This window comes from Loxodonta africana, chromosome 3 (assembly GCF_030014295.1).
Source record: "Loxodonta africana isolate mLoxAfr1 chromosome 3, mLoxAfr1.hap2, whole genome shotgun sequence".
NCBI classification, from domain to species: domain Eukaryota; kingdom Metazoa; phylum Chordata; class Mammalia; order Proboscidea; family Elephantidae; genus Loxodonta; species Loxodonta africana.
In genome coordinates this window covers 99,188,459-99,207,177 of record NC_087344.1, presented here as the reverse complement: position 1 = coordinate 99,207,177, position 18,719 = coordinate 99,188,459, and the positions used below count along the sequence as shown (strand labels likewise).

Below are 18,719 nucleotides of genomic sequence, written 5' to 3'. Positions count from 1 at the left end.
AATTGTCAAGGTTTTAATTTTACTTGGATCCACAATCAACAGCCATGGAAGCAGCAGTCAAAAAATCAAAAGACACTGCATCGGGCAAATCTGCTGCAAAGGACCTCTTTAAAGTGTTGAAAATCAAAGATGTCACCTTGAAGACTAAGGTGCACCTGATTCAAGCCATGATATTTCAATCACATCATATGCATGCGAAAACTGGACAATGAAAAAGGAAGACCTAAGAAGAATTGACTCATTTGAATTGTGGTGTTGGCAAAGAATACTGGATATACCATGGACTGCCAAAAGGACAAATAAATCTGTCTTGGAAGAAGTACAACTGGAATGCTCCTTAGAAGCAAGGATGGTGAGACTGTGTCTTACATAACTTTGGACATGTTTTCAGGGGGGATCAGTCCCTGGAGGAGGACATCGTGCTTGGTAAAGTACAGGGTCAGCAGAATAGAGGAAGGCCCTCAACAAGATGGATTGACACAGTGGCTGCAACAATGGGCTCAAGCATAATGATGACTGTGAGCATGGTGCAGGACCAGGCAGTGTTTTGTTCTGTGGTACACAGGGTCGCTATGCGTTGGAACCAACTCGACAACACCTAACAACGACAACCCATTAAACAAAAGAACTATAAGCCTTGTACACGGAAAATTACAAAACATCGTTGAAAGAAATTAAAGACCTAAAGAAATGGAAAGGTATCTGTGATGATTAAGGTAGTGTGTCAACTAGGCTAGGCTATGATTCTCAGTGGTTTGGCAGTTACAATGTAGTTTGGCAGCTATGTAATGATGTAATCACCTCCATGATGAGATCTGATATAATGTAATCACCTCCACGATGAGATCTGCTATGAGTAGTCGGTCAGTTGAAAGGGAGTTTCCATGGGGGTGTGGCCTGCATCGAATATATGTGGACTTTCTGGCAAAGCTTGCTTGCTTTTGCTCATTCTGGATCTTGCAGGGAAACCCTGGTGGCGTAGTAGATAAGAGCTACAGCTGCTAACCAAAAGGCCAGCAGTTTGAATCCGCCAGGTGCTCCTTGGAACACTATAGGGCAGTTCTACTCTGCCCTATAGGGTTGCTATGAGTCGGAATCGACTCGACAGAGATTTGACTCAATGGCAATGGGTTTGGTTTTTTTTTTTTTTTTTTTGGATCTTGCAGCTAGCTCCTCTTTCTGTCCTCTGTTTCTTGGGACTTGAGCTAGCAGCTTACCTGCTGATCTTGGGATTCATCAGCCTCTGCAGCCTGGGAGCCAGCAGCCTGCCGTCTTACCTGAAGATTGGCCTCCACAGTTGTGAACCAGAGGCCCGTTGTCTGACCTGCTGATTTTGGATTTGCCAGCCCCTGCAGCTACATGAGTCAGAAGCCTCCAGCCTGACCCAAGGACTTGGGACTCTGCAGCCCCTAAAACCACATGAGCCATTTCCTTGATATAAATCTCTCTATGAGTTTCTAACCCAGCCTAAGACACCATCCTATGTTCATCAATCAGAAGATCTCAAAAGACCATTATTCTATGAATAGAACTTTTTGAATGACTTTTTGTACAATAAATGGTATTAAGATGGTAATGATCTCAAAACTGATCTGCAGATCAATTTTGATAGATAAAACACCAGTTAGCTTTTTGCAGAAATTGTCAAGCTGGTCCTAGAATTCGCTTGCAAATGCAAGGGATCCTAGAACACCTGAAACAATCTAGAAAAAGAACAAACTTGGAGGATTTTTGGTGAATTCACACTGCCCAATTAAAAAACTTCTATAAAGCTACAGTAATCAAGAGGATGTGGTACTGGTATAAGGACAGACATACAGATCAATGGAATAGAATTGAGAGTTCAGAAATAAATTCTAACATTTATGGTCAGGTGATTTTCAACAAGGGCCAAGACCATTCAATAGGGAAAGAATAGTCTTTTCAACAAATTGTACTGGGATAACTGGATATGCATGTGTAATAGAATGTAGTTGAACCCCTACCTCACATCTTATACAACAATTTACTCAAGATAGACCACAGATTAAGTGTAAGTGCTAAAATTATATAACTCCTAGAATAAAACATAGTGAAGATTCCTGATTTGAAAGAAAAAACTGATAAATGGTAGTTCATCAAAATTAAAAATTTTTATGCTGTAAATAACGCCATCAAGAAAATGAGAACGGAGTCTGCACGATGGGAGAAAATTATTTGCAAACCATTTATCTGACAGGGGACTTGTATTCATGATCTATAAAGAACTCTTACAATTCAACAATACAAAGTCAGATACCTCAATTTAAAAATAGGCCATTTATTTGAATAGACATTTCTTCAAAGAAGATATATGAATGGCCAATAAGCATGAAAAGATGGTCGACCTCATTAATCATTACCAAAAAACCAAACACACTGTCACTGATTCCAACTCCTGCGACCCTGTAGAGTATATCTGCCCCATAGGGTTTCCAAAACTGTAAATCTTTACAGAAGCAGACTGCCACATCTTTCTCCCATGAAGTGGCCAGTGGGTTCGAACTGCTGACCTTTCGGTCAGCAGCCGAGTGCTTTAACCACTGCACCACCAGAGCTCTTTATCATTAATTAGGGAAATAAAAGTTAAATCCACAAAGAGACATCACTTCACACCCACTAGGATAAGTAAAAGGAGCCCTGGAGGTGCAAAGGTTACGTGCTAGGCAAAGACCTGGCGTTCTGCTCTCATAAAGATCACAGCCTGAGAAAGCCTATGGGGCGGTTCTGACTCATACAGTTGCTGTCAGAATCGACTCGATGGCATACAACAACAACAGGATAGGTAAAATAATAAAGACAGAAGATAACAAGTGTTGAGGAAGTGGAAAAACTGGAACTTTTACACATTGCTGGTAGACTGTGAAATGTTGCTGCTGCTTTGCAAGACAGTTTGGCAGTTCCTCAAAATGTTAAACATAGAGTTATAACATGCCCCAGGAATTTCACTTGTAGGTAATTATCCAAGAGAATCGAAAACATGTCTGTATGAAAACTTGTACGTGAATGCTCATAGCAGCATTATTCATAACAGCCAAAAAATGGAAAAACCCCAAATGTCCATCACCTGATGAATACAAAAGATGTGGTATATCCATAAAATGGAATATTATTTTATAACAAGAAATGAAGTACTGATATATGCTACAACTTGGATGAACCTTAAAAACATCATGCTAAGAAGGCAGTCACAAAAGATCACCTATTGTGTAACTCCATATATATGAAATGTCCAGAATAAGCAGATTTATAGATACATAACACAGACTAGTGGTTGCCAAGGGTCGGTCAGCAGGGGTGGGGAGATGGTGGTGGGGAAGAGAGAACAGGGAGTAACTGCTAATGGGTACTGGTAATGCAATAGTTACACAATTCTGAATATACTGAACATCTCTGAATTGTACACTCTAAAAAGGATGAATTGTATGGCACATGAGTATCTCAAAAAACTGTCATAAAAATAATCTGATTTGTAGTAAAGCTGAAAAAGATACTTAGGGATATATCCAGGTGAGCTGTGGGCCTGACATGAAAACCCAGCTCTAATTCCTTGCCTATTCAGATGTTCTTTCTACTATCCACCACTGCTCCCTCCCCTCCAAAAAAAAAAAAAGCTCTTCAGAATAACTCCAGACTGGATTTCTAAAGAAAACTTTCTGTCCATTATCACCAAACCTACTCCAATGCAGCATGTAGCTGCTGACTGTGTAAAAGTGCTATGCAAGAAACAGATGAACCAGATATCGCCTCTGACCTCAAGAAACTCAGTCTTTGGGGCAGACACAAACAAGGTAGACCACATTAATTACACTAAGACAAAGGTTTGAAAAGTTTTAGAAAATTGGACCTCTGGTCTTGAGAAATCATAAAAGGGCTTTACTGGAACAGGGGGATGTTTCTGGTAAGGAAAAGGGCAAGAGGTCTACACTGCAGATTTTACTACTTGAGTAGCAAGTTGCTGCAGTTTGAGAAGACAAGGATGGAGCTGCTTCACCTTCAAAGCCAGAACCAGCCTCAGAGTCCAAATGCAGCCCTATCCCTGTGTTCCAGTGTGATGTCTGAAAGCTTAATTCTGCTACATTTCTGTGATCCCAAATCCCCTGGAACTTCAGAGAGAGATGAGAAATGCGTACATTCAACTTAGATATCTAGAACAGAGCTGCCCAATAGAATTTTCTGTGTTGATAGAAATGTTCTATGTCTGCATTGTCCAATATTGTAGCCCTTAAGGACATATGACTTTTGAGCATCTGAAATGTGGCCAGTGTGACAGAAGAACATTTAAACTTATTAAAATTTATATTTCCATTTCCAATGTGGCTAGTGGCTACCGTACTGGTCACTTACTACAGGTTTAGAACCCTGATCATTCTTCATGAATCTGTCACAAAATAGTGTGCTGTTAGTTGGGCCAGCATTTATTGTACACAAAGTCACTCAAAAAGTTATATTCATAGAATCATGGTCTTTTGGGATCATGGAGACCTGCCTAAAGTGAAACAGGACTTTACTTTTGTCTCCATCATTGCAGACATGGTACATTGACTTTATCCATTCATGTGATTATTAAACAAATGTGAACCATCCATTAACAGCAACAGAATTAAGAACTTTTCTAAGACAGTATAGGACATAGTACATACCTACACTTTTCTATAGATCGATTTCACAACTCATTTTTGACAAACTTGTAAAATTGAGAAATAAGGATGTTGGAACAAAGAAACCCCCAAATACAGTAGTTTTTAAAAAGGGCAGCTTAAACAAGAGCCATCTGGGCAGGACGTCCACAGCTGATATGGCTAAATGATAGTTTCAGAAACTCAAGTTCCTTCTACCTTGTTGTTCCACTGTGCTTCAGGGTGTGACCCCTCAGCCACACGGTTGAGCGGTTGAAGACATCCTCTGGACCAGCTCTAGAGCTGCAGGGAGGGGACACAGACTATGGAAAGCATGCCTAGTCTTTTAATATGCACCCATCACTATCACAAATCTTGCTTGCCAGAACTCAGTCAAATGGCCGCATGTATTTAAAGAGTCTAGGGAGAAGTTTTTTTGTTTTGTTTTAATTCCCCCTATCTCTTTCTTTCTATTTTCTGGATGGTTATGTAACACACTAAAATTTGGGGTTCTATTATTAAATGAACAGGAGAATGGATATTGAGGGTAAGTATCTATCTCTGCCAGAGAAAAATGTTCTGGGTTCCATGTTAATGCAGGATGTCTCCCTTATAGTGGTGAAACTGGAGGACATGAAAAAAAATCACTTTTACACATATTTTCATTGACCAAAAGTTTTAAAAGGACAAACAAAATTAGAAGAATAAAATTAATGCAATGTACCTTTTCTTTAACAATTCAAATATTTAAGTCCTTTATTTAAAGCAGTAAATAATGTACATTTGTATGCAATAAAACCCCATCATAACCCTCAGACCACAGAAGCAGAAAGTTTATTTACTTAAGACATGTAACAACTATTATATTATCAATCATTTATTTAAAATAATATCCTAAGTACTTACAAAAATAAATCAAGTATTGCTTCAATTTTTCAAGTGTGAAAGTCTTTACCATAGAAAATAGAAAGTACCTTTTATAAACTAACCATTACATTTAAACTCAAGTTTAATAACACATACTATTTTTTTATGATTGTGCTTTCTGAATTTCCAAACTGCTTTTCAATGTACAGTTTCACAATAGGAATGTATGCATACAATCATATACACACATTTTTTACATAGGAATGTTTCTCATTAAATACACATATAGAGAACCTAACACAGTACTGTGGCCCGAATGCCATCCCGTAGGACAGATGTGCCTCTAAACAGAAATAGGCGTAAATGTGAAAGTATTATCTAGCATTCAAATTAGCACTCATTATCAAAAATGATGCCATCTTAATGAGGGATACTCAGTTTAATGTTTCTAGACACAAGTCATAAATTCTTAATCTACACCAAATCATTAGTTTGACAACCTTATTCACTGGAAAAATAGAATCAACTTCAAATATTTCTCAATACATTTAATGAATCACAGAATAAATATCACTGTTATATGTATACACACTTTTTATGTTAAAAAGAGAGAAATGAATATAAATCTTAGCGCTAATGCTCAAAACTAAAGATAATTTCCAAATTGGTCTATGGTAATTTATTTTATAATCACTGAGTCACTCAATTCCTTATCAGATAGGTAAATGCTGACTTTTTCTTCCACAGTATATGCACTCGAGCCTCCCTTACAACACAGACGTGTATAAATCACAGTTCATGATGAAATATTCATAATGCTTCACCACCCACAGGGCGTCAATCTCACTACACTAACCAGATGTGGAAAAGAATCTCACTTCTGATCAGTTCCTGAATTTCTGTATGATTCATTACAATAATATAGAACTTTGAATTACATTAGTCTTGTATAAATACTTATATATGAAACATTTTAAATTCTACTTATCAACTAGAAAAATGAAAAATCAGAAAATTTGTCTTACCTCTACTAAGCAAGAGGAATCTAGCCTCAGGTTCTTATTCAGAATTTGCATGAATTATTTAGAAATTCCAAGTATAATAATCAAAAATTTATTATAAGCAATTGAACTGTGAAAATATTAATTTATTGAAATTGATGTTTTACAATAAATTCCATTAAAAGTGAGCTTGAAGAGTTGTAAAATCTCTAGTATAAGCAAGTAGTAAACACCAAACAGGCAGATTTTTTGTTGACAAAAATACACTGAAATACCATTAATATTTAGAAAATTGTAAATAGCATGCTAAAATGTTTTCAAATGCTTATTTCATGTCACTAAAAGTCACAGGCAACCAGAGACTATAAGAGCATATGAAAATGCAAACCAACATATAACTGCACTGATAAAATACATCAAAATCTAAGAGGTAGTCAACAGAAGTAACCCTGATAAAACAAAATATCCTGTCAGATGCTACCTAGTATCAGAAATTCTTGTATTTTCAGTGATTAAAAATCATTGAGAGAGAATCCAGAATCTTGCTATCTAAATAAATAATACTGTGAATGGAACAAGACTCATGTTTTAAAAGAATGGCTAAAAATAAACATCTACACCAGGGGTCTATGGCCAACAGGCCAAATCTGGCCTGCCATCTGTTTTTGTTGTTGTTTTTAAAAAATAAAGTTTTATTGGAATACAGCTATACTCATTTGTTTACATACTGTCTGTATCTGCTGTCACACTATAATGGCAGAGCTGATCTGAGACAGAGATCGTATGGCCCACAAAGCCTAAAATATTTACTATCTGACCCTTTATAGACAGCCTACCAACCCCGAGTCTAGACACAGTCCTGATAGGTAAGTAGTTGCTGAACAGCCCTGAAAATATCTGACTATGGACATCACAACATAAGATATCCAACTGCAGGGAATGTAGGATGCTAGTTATATCACAACTACTTTTTATATCTGCAATAGTTCTAATATTTTTCTTCTTTTTATTTTTGTGTTCTAACACCAAAGAACATTTTTCTAAGTTATTATAAGATTTAGAGCAGCACTGTCCAAAAGAACTTTTTGCAATGATAGAAATGTTCTGTATCTGCACTGCCAAATACAGCAGTCACTAAGTACATGTAGCTATTTTGAAATGTGACTACTGAGAATTTGAACTGTGGTTTCTTTACCAAGGAAATGAATTTTTTAATTTTAATTGAAATTGCTTCAGGTGGTTTACAGCTATCATTTTGAAAAGCACAGATTTAGCACAACTAAGTTAAAATTCCAAAGTGGTGACTTTTAAAAATGATGACCAAAATAAATTAGAGAGTAATACCTTGCAAACAAGAGCTTTTGGTAGAGCAAACTCAGCTCAAGATAGATTCCTTAGTTAGTAAACAAAATCAAACTGATTTCAAGTTGTTTCATCACTGCATTCTCTTTAATGAAGAGACAAATCATTACGCAATGTTTGTCTTTCCTTTTAGCAGAATCCCTGAAAATCTGCAATGCTGAAAAGTAATCATTGAAACTGTTCACTAATACATTAAAAGTATGTGGACATTTCACACAAAGTGTATTTTTTAGCTTGATGTCTCTCAGAAATCACCTTTTGAAAAGGTCAGTTTGTTTCTTCTATATCCTTAACATTTCAACCAAGCTGTAGATAAGCCCTTGTTTATAGTAGGTACATATAAGAACCGTGACCTCTTCTGAATCTGCAAAATTTCCAATTACAGTACTCACTTTTACTATGGTAAAGTCATTTCAAAAGTCAAATCTTCCAAAAGTTCTATCATCAACCCGTTGCTGTCAAGTTGCTTCCAGTTCATAGCAACCTTACAGAGACCCTACCACCAACAACATGATGCAATATACTTATTCAATGACAGCATTAGAAGGATAGAAGTAAAAACTTGCATATGTCAAGTCAAACAAATCACCCTTGTATAGCTCTCTATGTGCCTACCTCAAGACTATTTATATATGGACCAAAAAAGTAATAATAATAAAAACATGTTTTTATTAAGTTATGTATCCCTGATTATATATTGCAAATTAACCAACTTAATGGAACAACAGAAAACGTTAAACTAAAATATACAAAATCTATTTGAAAGTATAATATTCTCAAAAGAAAAATGTGTTTAAGGTCTGTGTCTAATTACATTTTGTAATTATTCAAATGTGCTCCCCAAGAGAGAGAACTAATTCTACAGTTTGTTTTCAAAGTCAGCTGGCAAAATTAATTTCATGCATTTTGATTTTAAAACACCTGATATTCAGCATTATAAATTTTCTTTTCAACCTGGTAGTTAGCTGAAAGGTATAAAATATTTTAAGGGCACTTCTGTTTGTTTTCCTTTGTAGTTTAATCAGATGTTGTGGCGGGAACTTTAACAGAGAGATTTCTTCTGGTGTTGGTAATGTGTCGCTGCTGTGCTAAGAAAGACCGTGCAGGGGTACAGGGACCAGAGTCTTTGCAAGCACCACTGCCACTCACAAGTCTAGATTCCATTCCCAGTTTCTGGAATGCTAGACTCTGGGGGGGAAAAAAAAATAACATGACTAAAGATTCACATAGCCTTTACAGAGTTTGCAAAGCGCTTTTCATATATACAGTCACTTAATCATCAAAACAATACTGTAACGCTGGTAGTTTCCACATTTTTATAGAAAAAAAATAAGGGCTGAAAAGCAAATTAATCTGTATACAGTAATGCTAAGGAGAAAACAAAGGAATAAAACCTAGTTTCTCTATTTTAATCCACTAAACCTGAAATCATTAAAAAAGAGTAGCTTAAAATAACGTGCTAGGATTAAGCTTAGTTTTAAGAACAGGAAAGCTTCCAAAGCAAATTGTTCTGTTTGTGCCATCACTCCACCAGCTCCGACAAGACCCAACACAACAGAAAAGCCTAGGTTAGGGGCTCTCGATGCGTGGTCCCTGATTTAATATCAGCATCACTGGGAATTTGTTAAAAATACAAATTCTTGGACTCTACTGAATCGGAAGCTCTACAGGTGAAGTCCAGCAATATGTGTTTTAACTAGCCTTCTGATGCATCCTAAAGTTTGAGAACCACTGGCAATGTCCAAATTTACATATTGATACATGACAAATTACTGTGGTTGCAGCTATTGAGCTTCTTAAAGGGAAGTCCTTACTTCTCTCTCACTAGATCACATAATAACACAATTTTACTGAACTTAGTATCATTAGAACTAGTTCAGTGCATGGAAAACAGTAGATGCTCAACAAATACATGTTGAAAAAATGAATAAATACATTATTTGACTCATTCACTGATTTATGTATCAATAGGCCATAAAGGAACAAAGAAAATAATATACATTTCCTGATCTTAGATTTGAATGACTAACTCAAGGGAAGGTTCTGGAAACATCTCACACAGAGGAATTTCCTTCTAGGTCCTGCTAAATTAAACCCAGATTTTAACAAACAGAGATAGGAGGAAAAATATGGGGAGAACGGCACAGACAAAAAGCGTGGTGGCATGAAAGAACAAGACATGTTTGAGGAAGGGCAACTAGTTCTATGAAAGTAAACCATAGGGTTCATGTGGGGAGTCTGGAAAATGATAATCCCTCATTAAATAAGCAGCAGCTGAAAGAGGTAGCTGATTAGAATAACCCTAAAGAATCACATACATTATGAAATGCTACTCTTGAAAACATCTCACTGATATAAAAGATGACAAAAAAAATGCATTTCGAATTATTTTGTACTATTTTTTCCTTGGTAGGTAGGACAGATAGACAATAAAAAAAAATAGCGAAGTGTACTTCCTGGATAAAAAAGAATACAGACATAGTAAAGGACACACTGAGGGGCTTTAGAAGATATTAAAATAAATTCTGAGTATCAGAAGCACTTGATTGTGCATTACACAGCACCCACATTTCTTCAGAAACCTTTTATGGAGCACAAATTAAATGTTTCAGTTCAAATAAGCATATGAATTGTTATACCTTACATTTCACGACCATCAGCTAAAGACGGTAACACATTAATAAGCTGTAAAATTTAGTAGATTATGATCAACATTTAAAAAAGATAGGAAGATACAACAGAAAATATCTGCATGCAGTATACACAGTCAGGGTAACTTTTGTCTGTTATATACATAAACATGTATGTGTACTTATTAATGATATAAAATGTATTTCTTTTTCTGCGATTCTTGGTCAAAAACATTTGATAAAACTGTTCTAGACATCTAATCATTGGCTGAATTTCAACTCACCTTATTATACCACGCAGACACAATGAGTTTTTCTTCATAATCACGGAATTTTGCTACTTTACATTCACTCTAGAAAAAGAAATGAGGACTGTTAAAAATTGCAGAAATCATCCCAAACTATTACAATCTGAATCATTTCTTCAACATGCTCGTTACTGACAGAATCTGAAGAATGAATTTGTGAGACACAATAATAGTCAAAATGTCAACTGAATCATGCAGAAATGCACGCAGCAAGACCTTTAGGGAAGAAAAGGATTTGTGACTGGCAGAACAAAGTCATTTTCAAAATAAAATGAGTGATTCTTCTGCTATAGTCCCTTATGTCTAGAGATAAAGATAACACCTAGCTCAGGTAACAGACAGTGCAGCTGCATCTATGGAGAGCTCAAGGCTTAGGAGAAAGGCGACACCGTAAAAAATAACCAGGAAAATCCTTTAAAATCCCTCATAAAAGTTGGCACAAATTTTCATCTCTCAAGTCATGGTGGTAACCCTATTTATCTGTCACCATAGAGTCTGACATCTATTTCTTGACTACTTTAATACAGATAATTTTCTAACTTGGTTGATCACCAGATACAGACGGTTTATATTAAAAAATATATTGTCTTGAAACATGAATTTTTCACGCAGGGCAAGATGTTCATGATACGAAAAGCATACAGGATCCAAGCCCAGATGAGGGAGGTCAGAGCCCTTCTCCTAGCTCACACCCACTCCAGACACAGACTCCCCAGAGAGGGATGGCAGACAAAATGACCTCTGCTATGGACATTATTTTTCTCCTTTTTTCTTTGTGCAAGTGTGTAGAGATGAATTCACATAACCGAAAGCCCACATGCTGTGACTTAACTGAGGTTTTTTCCTCAGAGCCCTATAGTTAATGCACCATTTGGTTGACATACTTGCACTGCAAACATCAACGAGAGTGTGTATTCTCATGATGGCTTTCACTGGGAAGTAAACGATCAGAGAAATTTAGATTTCAGAGATTATCCAGTCTAAGTCACATTATTTTACAGGTAAGAAGACTGAAGTACAAGAGGAAGAACTGAAGAAGTTACCAACAAAACTGTAACCCTGGCCTCCTGATGTATGTAATACTTAACGCTGGATATATAGACATAGGAAACCCTGGTAGCGTAGTGGTTAAATGGTATGGCTGCTAACCAAAGGGTCGGCCATTCAAATCCACCAGGTGCTGCCCTGAAACTCTATTTGGCAGTTCTACTCTGTCCTGTAGGGTTGCTATCAGTCATAATCGACTGGACAGCAATGGGTTTGGTTTGGTTTTTGGTTTATACAGAGGCAGATAAGACAAACCTTTGCCCTCAAGACACTCTGCCAAGTGCCAACAAGAAAAACAAGGCTATTCTGGGATAAATTAATGAGTTCAAAGTACATGAAATCACATGGACAGATAACGAAGTCTGCCTAAGGAATGCAGGGAAAGTTTTAGAGGAAGTGATGTTTGAGTTGGATCTTGAAGAACTAATAGTATTTCTTCAGAGAGATTTCCCTATCTGATGCTTTTTATAATATATGACATGGCTTGGACAAGCACAAGTTTTTATAGCAAGTACACATCAGGTTGGTATGTACTCTGGATATAGGGAAGAGAGGGTGTTCAACTTTTTAAACAAAAATATTTCTACCACAGTTCCTATCTACTGGCTCAGAAATTATGTGTATGTGTATGTGTGTGTGTGCGTGCACAATTTCTATATATAAACAACAGTAAGAGAATATAATGTGTTTCTCTGAAATATAAAATTCCTAGTTAATCTAAAATGAAAACAACTATAAATTATAAGAATTTCAAGGCCGGTATTTAGAATTCAACATGGCTCTGCAATCATGTATATGCTATTATGAAGAAGTTTATACTGTCTTTAAAAATAACATAAAATATCACCACAGTATTAAAAACAGTAATTTTATGAAATATTTTATAAATTAAATGATTATAAATTAAACTAGAATATTCCCAATTATAAAATCTAAAAAATATACAATTATACAATTCCATATTGACATACTTGGTTGTTGCTGATGTAACTAGCATAAAAATAACTTTAAAAATTAAAGGTTCAGCTAATTAATGAGAGCATGCCATTACTACCACAACTTTGCAAGACTAATAATCAAGATTACCTGTTTAGTTCAAGGGCTTACTAGGATCTAGAAAGTACTTCCTCTACCAGTAATTCCAACTGATAAGCTTGTTTAAAGATCAGGTCAGGAAGAAGGAGAAGATGAAGCTGGTTAACTGAGTGAACACAGTACCATTTTTAAAAGGTTAGATCAGCTTCTTTCTTTTTTAAATTCCTGAATGAAAATCACATCGACCGAATTTTAAAAGGAGCATTTGGGCAGCGATCTACTAAAAAGTCAGGTATATGCATATGCTGGGCTGTTATAGGGGACAGCCATACAATGCAGCATATAAACAGGGTAAATAAACTGTATAGAGACCAACATTGAGAGCTAGTGAGATTCTTTGTAATAAACATACGAAGTGCTAAAACCTATTTCTAACTTCTTGTGAAACCTGATAATTAATGGCAAATACAAGATATTACAAGATAACAGTTAATTACCAGGAGATGTGTAAATATGGAAATTTTACCTCCAGGATCTCAATTCTTCTTTCTTTCTCTGACAACTGTTTTCTAAGTAGCATTATTTCAGCTGATGCTGGATTTAATTTGGGATCTAAAGTTTTTATTACCTGTTTAAAGAAAAAAGGAAACAATATTTTATGTTCACTTTATCTTATCAAGTATTAAAATATAACAATATATTCTATAAAGTCTGTGTAAGTAAAACGGAATTTGTCCGGAAAGCGATCTAGGAGCTAACTATAGCTTGCTGTACAATCTGATTTGAATAACAAAAATAACTTACTCTATAGATGAAAAAGCAAAAATTCAGTACAAAATAGAAAGGTCCTTATCTCAAAATCAAGTTTCCCTTCCTCAAGGCTCAGTACTAAGGGATAGTTTTTTAGCCTTTTCAAACTTTCTGAGCACTGAGGTCTTGAAATAATTTCTTTCCACATTTATTTGACTTGAGTGTTTAAAAAAAATAAAGTGAATTTAGTAACAACAGGGGACTTGCTGATTTTACAAAATAAAGGTAAGGAACAAAAATGAAATTCTTTACAATCTTTCTCAATATCACTTGTTAAATGTGTAATTTATTAGGTAAGAACAATACAATAGGTGATAAAATCAACATAATAGATGGTAGATGTTGGTGATTTGTCTGTAAACCCTAAGGTCCTCAATCACATTTATGTAAATCACTAAAAGTTGGGTAAAACAGATGTTTGATCAGAACACAGTTAAGAAACTCAACCTAACTATGAAGTCAGCAGTCTGTTCGGAAACCAACTTGGAAATGTCAGGTACAAATTACAAGCAAAAACTACAAACTGTCCTGCCTGTGAGAGGCCATCTAAGATGCTCCACTGGTTCCACGCCGTCTGGAGCAAGGGAAAATAAAGAAAACCAAAGACACAAGGGTAAGATTAGTCCAAAGGACTAACGGACCACAACTACCACAGCTTCCACCAGACTTAGTCCAATACAACTAGATGGTGTCTAGCTACCACCACTCGCTGCCCTGGCAGGGATCACAATAGAGGGAACTGGACAGAGCTGGAAAAAAATGTAGAACAAAACTCTAACTCACACACACACAAAAAAAAAACAGAGTTACTGGCCTGACAGAGACTGGAGAAACCCTGAGAGTATGGCCCCCCAGCACCCTTTTAGTTCAGTAGTGAAGTCACTCCTGAGGTGCACACTTCAGCCAACAATTAGACAGGCCCATAAAACAAAATGAGATTAAAGGGGCACACCAGCCCAGGGGCAAGGACTAGAAGGCAGGAGGGGGCAGGAAAGCTGGCAGTAGGGGACCCAAGGTCAAGACGGGAGAGTGCTGACATGTGGTAGGGTTGTTAACCAGTGTCATAAACCGATATGTGTACTAACTGTTCATTGAGAAGAAAGTTTGTTCTGTAAACCTTCATCTAAGGTACAACGAAAAAAAAAAAAAAAAAACTACACTGTCCTAAAATAGACACCGTGATAATAATTATATGTCTACTAAAAAAGGTTTAAAATTATTTAATGAGATATAAAAATGTCATCTATATTTGTATAGGTAATGGAAAAAGTCTAAAAGACAATATACTTAAATATTACTGTGGCTTATTTATTCATTCAAAAACAATTTACTGAGTACCTATATGTGGCAGATACCACCAAGATGGAGCACAATGGGAATGCAGCAGTTTGCCAGAGACAATGTGCCAGCCCTCACAGGGCTCACATTATAAAAGAACACATTAAAGAGCTTCAACCATAATTAAATTACAATGTTTTCACCTCTAAGTAATGACTGTATGGTTATGATTTTTTATATTATGTGAATTTTCGGCTATGGATGTACATTACTACTTTAACCAGTCTTTCCTCCCTCACCCCTCAAATAACACTCAGGGGTAAAAAAGACGTCACGCTTACCAAAACAAGTAACTTTTTTAAATGATACTACTCATTGATGACAAAAGTATGGTATTCATTGTCCCTGCTTTGTCTGGATAGTTACAATCCTTTAGAATGTAATTTAGAAATACCTATCAAGAATCTCATTAAAGTATTCTTATCCTTTGACTCAATAATTTCATTTCTAGGATATAAGGTTAAGATAATAAACCAAAATAAGAGGAAAACTTTCTGTATAAATATGTTGCCTATTGCTTTATTTCTAGTAGCAAATAAAAGAAAAATAAACAAAAACAATTTCCAACAATAGAATGATGATTAAATAAACCATGGTATATCCCACACAATGAAATATTATGTAGCCATTACTTTACTTTTGCAAAGTAGGTTCCATAGGGTAGTATATATCTTGTTCACTGCTGTTTCCACTAACACAACAGGACTCAACAAATATTAATTAAATTACATTTATATGACAGAAGGAAATGCTTAATATTTTAAGCTAAAAAATAGAAATGTTATCAACAACGATGTGAAAAATACGCATTAAAAAAATGCAGTTACAAAAATATACCAAAATGTTAACACAGTTGTCTCTGGGAACTTTTCTATATTTTCTTCTATAAACATTTATACTTTTGTAACTGAGAGAAACTAAATTGCAGCAAAGACTGCCTGGATGTTTGCCAAGCCTACTTCCCTTTCCTTCAAGAAGCATAGCTAGCTAGTGTATGTAGCTGCCTCTCTGGAGCTGGGTATGGCCATGTGCCTGAGTTCTAACCACTGAAATGAGAGTGATTTACAATATTTTCAGGCCTAAAGCATTACACACAACTCATACAATCTACGCTGTCTTCCCTCACACACTAGTTGGACAACGTCAAGAACATGGAAACCCTGTGTTGAAGAAGGCAGAGCCTCTGTCAGCTTGGGGCTCTGACTGCATGGAGCAGAAACTCCTTTCCACCAATCATTGAACTTCATGTGATAGAGAAGTAAGCTTATATTTTGTTAAGCCTTAAGAGCCTGGGGTTTATCTGTTGCTGCAAATACTGTTTATACCTTAATTGATATATATATAGAGAGAGAACTTAAATATAAGAAAGGAAGATAGATAAATTAACAATATTTTAAAATTTCCACATAAAATTTCTTTGTTGTATTCAGTAAATAGAAAATAGTACATTAACATTCTCTGAAATAGAATACTAATAATTAGGAAAATATATATAGTAATTTATGGAAATTATTTTATCAGAATAGTATTTATAGGAATTTAAAATAAAAGTACAAAATAAAAAGGATTTGGTCTGGTGAATATTAGAATAAATTGTGTTTAACTGTCTAATCTAGATTAAAATTAAACAAACTAAATTGTCACAAAAGGCAAAATGTTCACTTTAACAGCTAAAGATTCCATACATTATAGTAGTGATTTTTCTCTAAAGAAGTCATTACAGTCAACATGTAAACTGTCCCTATGGGCCACATGTCTACCTGGCACTGATCAGTGAGACTGAGAAAGTATGAGCTGAGGTAGACACACACCAGGAATCTGACAGGCAAGGAGAGGCAGTCAGAAGTAAAGCCACTTGATGTAGACACAGGAAAAGCAATACAACCAGGAGCACAAGGTTCAATTAGAACATGGGCCACAAAGACTTGAGTTCTGAAAGCTAAACTACTCACATTTCTTGCTTTCTCCAAGTACATTTTATATCTTTCCTCCATTGCTTTCATATCTTCATCTTTCTTCTGAAGAGCAGCTTCAAGTTCACTGATCTTTTGTACTGTTAATGAAAATTAAACATAAGTAATTACTTCCTATCTAAAACAGTTCATCATCACACAAAAAATTATATTTATCATATTTACTTTTCTAAAGACTGGCAAGGGAACTTAAGAAATTTTCCATTTCTTCTTTTCAGTGAACTCTCATCTAAAACTTGTACAACCTTGATCATTTCTTATTAATTTGTTACTCACAAAAATGCCTACAATTTGCTTGATCTAGCCATTTTTCTCCTTTCTATTAAGTATTCCGATGAGCAAATACACCTTACAATATGGGCATAATCACAATAAGGGTAAATAAAGCATTACTTCTATATAATGCTTTGAACTTCACTGTTATCTAATTTTAAATCATTGCTTTATTTACATTTCATTTTATTAATCCTACTATGTTTTATAATGTTTGATACTCCTATATATCAATTAGTTCATTTCACCAATTTACACTTTTTGTTTCAAGATTATATCATTTATTAATGACTTCACTAGAAATCTCATTGTCTTTATTTTCAATATATATACATACCTATGCATTGTCCAAAAATTCATATAAAGTTCTTGCATCCTTCAACTAAACAGCAAATCCTTACATATCACCTGATTCAGATTTTTACAAATACCTACCATTCTGGTTTACATCTGGCTGAAGATCTTCAATGAGCTCTTGTTTCTTCTGTAATTCTTCATGGACCTCTGTTAGTTTTTCCCTAAGTAGTAGAAACAATGTGGAGCTTTGGAGTCAAACACATCCCAGAATGAAAACTGGTCTCTATCACATAACACTTGTGGACTGTGGGCAAGGCACTTTCCCACCCTTAGCTTCCTCATCTGTGAAATGGGAATGATACCTGTCTAACTCCAGGCATTGTTGCGAGGATGTAAACTGCCTGGCACATGGTGGGTGCTAAAAACGTTAAATTCTTTCCCCCTTGCGGCTCTCACTTCCAAAAATGTAAAAGGAAATATTTTACAGGTTTAGCATCTAATATTTTTACATAATAGAGCTGTCATAGTTGTCTGCTTACTAAACTCTTCAAATGGCAATACTAAAAGAATAGTTTGGGATTGTTGGAAGCAGTCTAAATCTTTTATCATGTTTTTCTTTTTATTCATTGATGGCAGTGGAGAACATCAGGGTATTTGCTTGTACAAACAAAATCAGAAAAGGATATTAACTCTACAAGTGTTTACACTTTCCCTTTCATATTTGAAATGAAATATCAGCTTTACTTACATATGAGCTTCCAACTTCTGCTTTAGTTTGCTGGACTATAAAATTAAAAAAAGTTGCTTTAAAAGTTTATCTTGACAAAGTTTTCCAGACAGCAAAAAAAATTTTACCTCCTTTTGAAGGTGTCGTGTTTAACAATATAAATGTTTTAAAAAGTCTGTACTTCTAATAACATACTTATGAAAATGTGACATTTTAGGTATATTTTACTTCAAAGCAAAAAGGAAAAAGAATAGGAAATGAAATAGGGAAGAGAAATGAATAACAGGAAAAAAATGCTTTGTATTTCTAAATTTAAAAAAATGAAATTTGTACTTGAAGAAGAACAGCAAGTACAAGCTTAATATGATATATTGAAGAGTATCAAACATTTAGATATCTAAAGAATTATTCATT

The 18,719-nt window shown here is 35.3% G+C and overlaps 2 protein-coding genes across 4 annotated transcripts in view; one reads left to right on the top strand and one right to left on the bottom strand.

The window, feature by feature from the left end:
• The window catches only part of LOC100670142 (cytochrome P450 2J2-like), a 68,846-nt gene extending 53,979 nt beyond the window's left edge, over positions 1 to 14,867 (top strand). The window contains exon 9 of the mRNA XM_064282048.1: positions 11,807 to 14,867. Coding sequence (XP_064138118.1) covers positions 11,807 to 11,862 — 56 coding nt within the window. The 3' untranslated portion in view covers positions 11,863 to 14,867. The remainder of the gene's footprint in view (positions 1 to 11,806) is intronic.
• HOOK1 (hook microtubule tethering protein 1) overlaps positions 1,608 to 18,719 on the bottom strand; it is an 81,110-nt gene continuing 63,998 nt past the window's right edge. For all 3 annotated transcript variants that reach the window (XM_010591227.3, XM_064282047.1, XM_023549534.2), the window contains 6 exons: positions 18,327 to 18,361; positions 17,717 to 17,799; positions 16,988 to 17,088; positions 13,414 to 13,515; positions 10,782 to 10,850; positions 1,608 to 9,055 (listed from right to left, as the gene is read on the bottom strand). In XM_010591227.3, the coding sequence (XP_010589529.2) occupies positions 8,885 to 9,055; positions 10,782 to 10,850; positions 13,414 to 13,515; positions 16,988 to 17,088; positions 17,717 to 17,799; positions 18,327 to 18,361 (561 nt within the window). In that variant the 3' untranslated portion in view covers positions 1,608 to 8,884. The remainder of the gene's footprint in view (positions 9,056 to 10,781; positions 10,851 to 13,413; positions 13,516 to 16,987; positions 17,089 to 17,716; positions 17,800 to 18,326; positions 18,362 to 18,719) is intronic.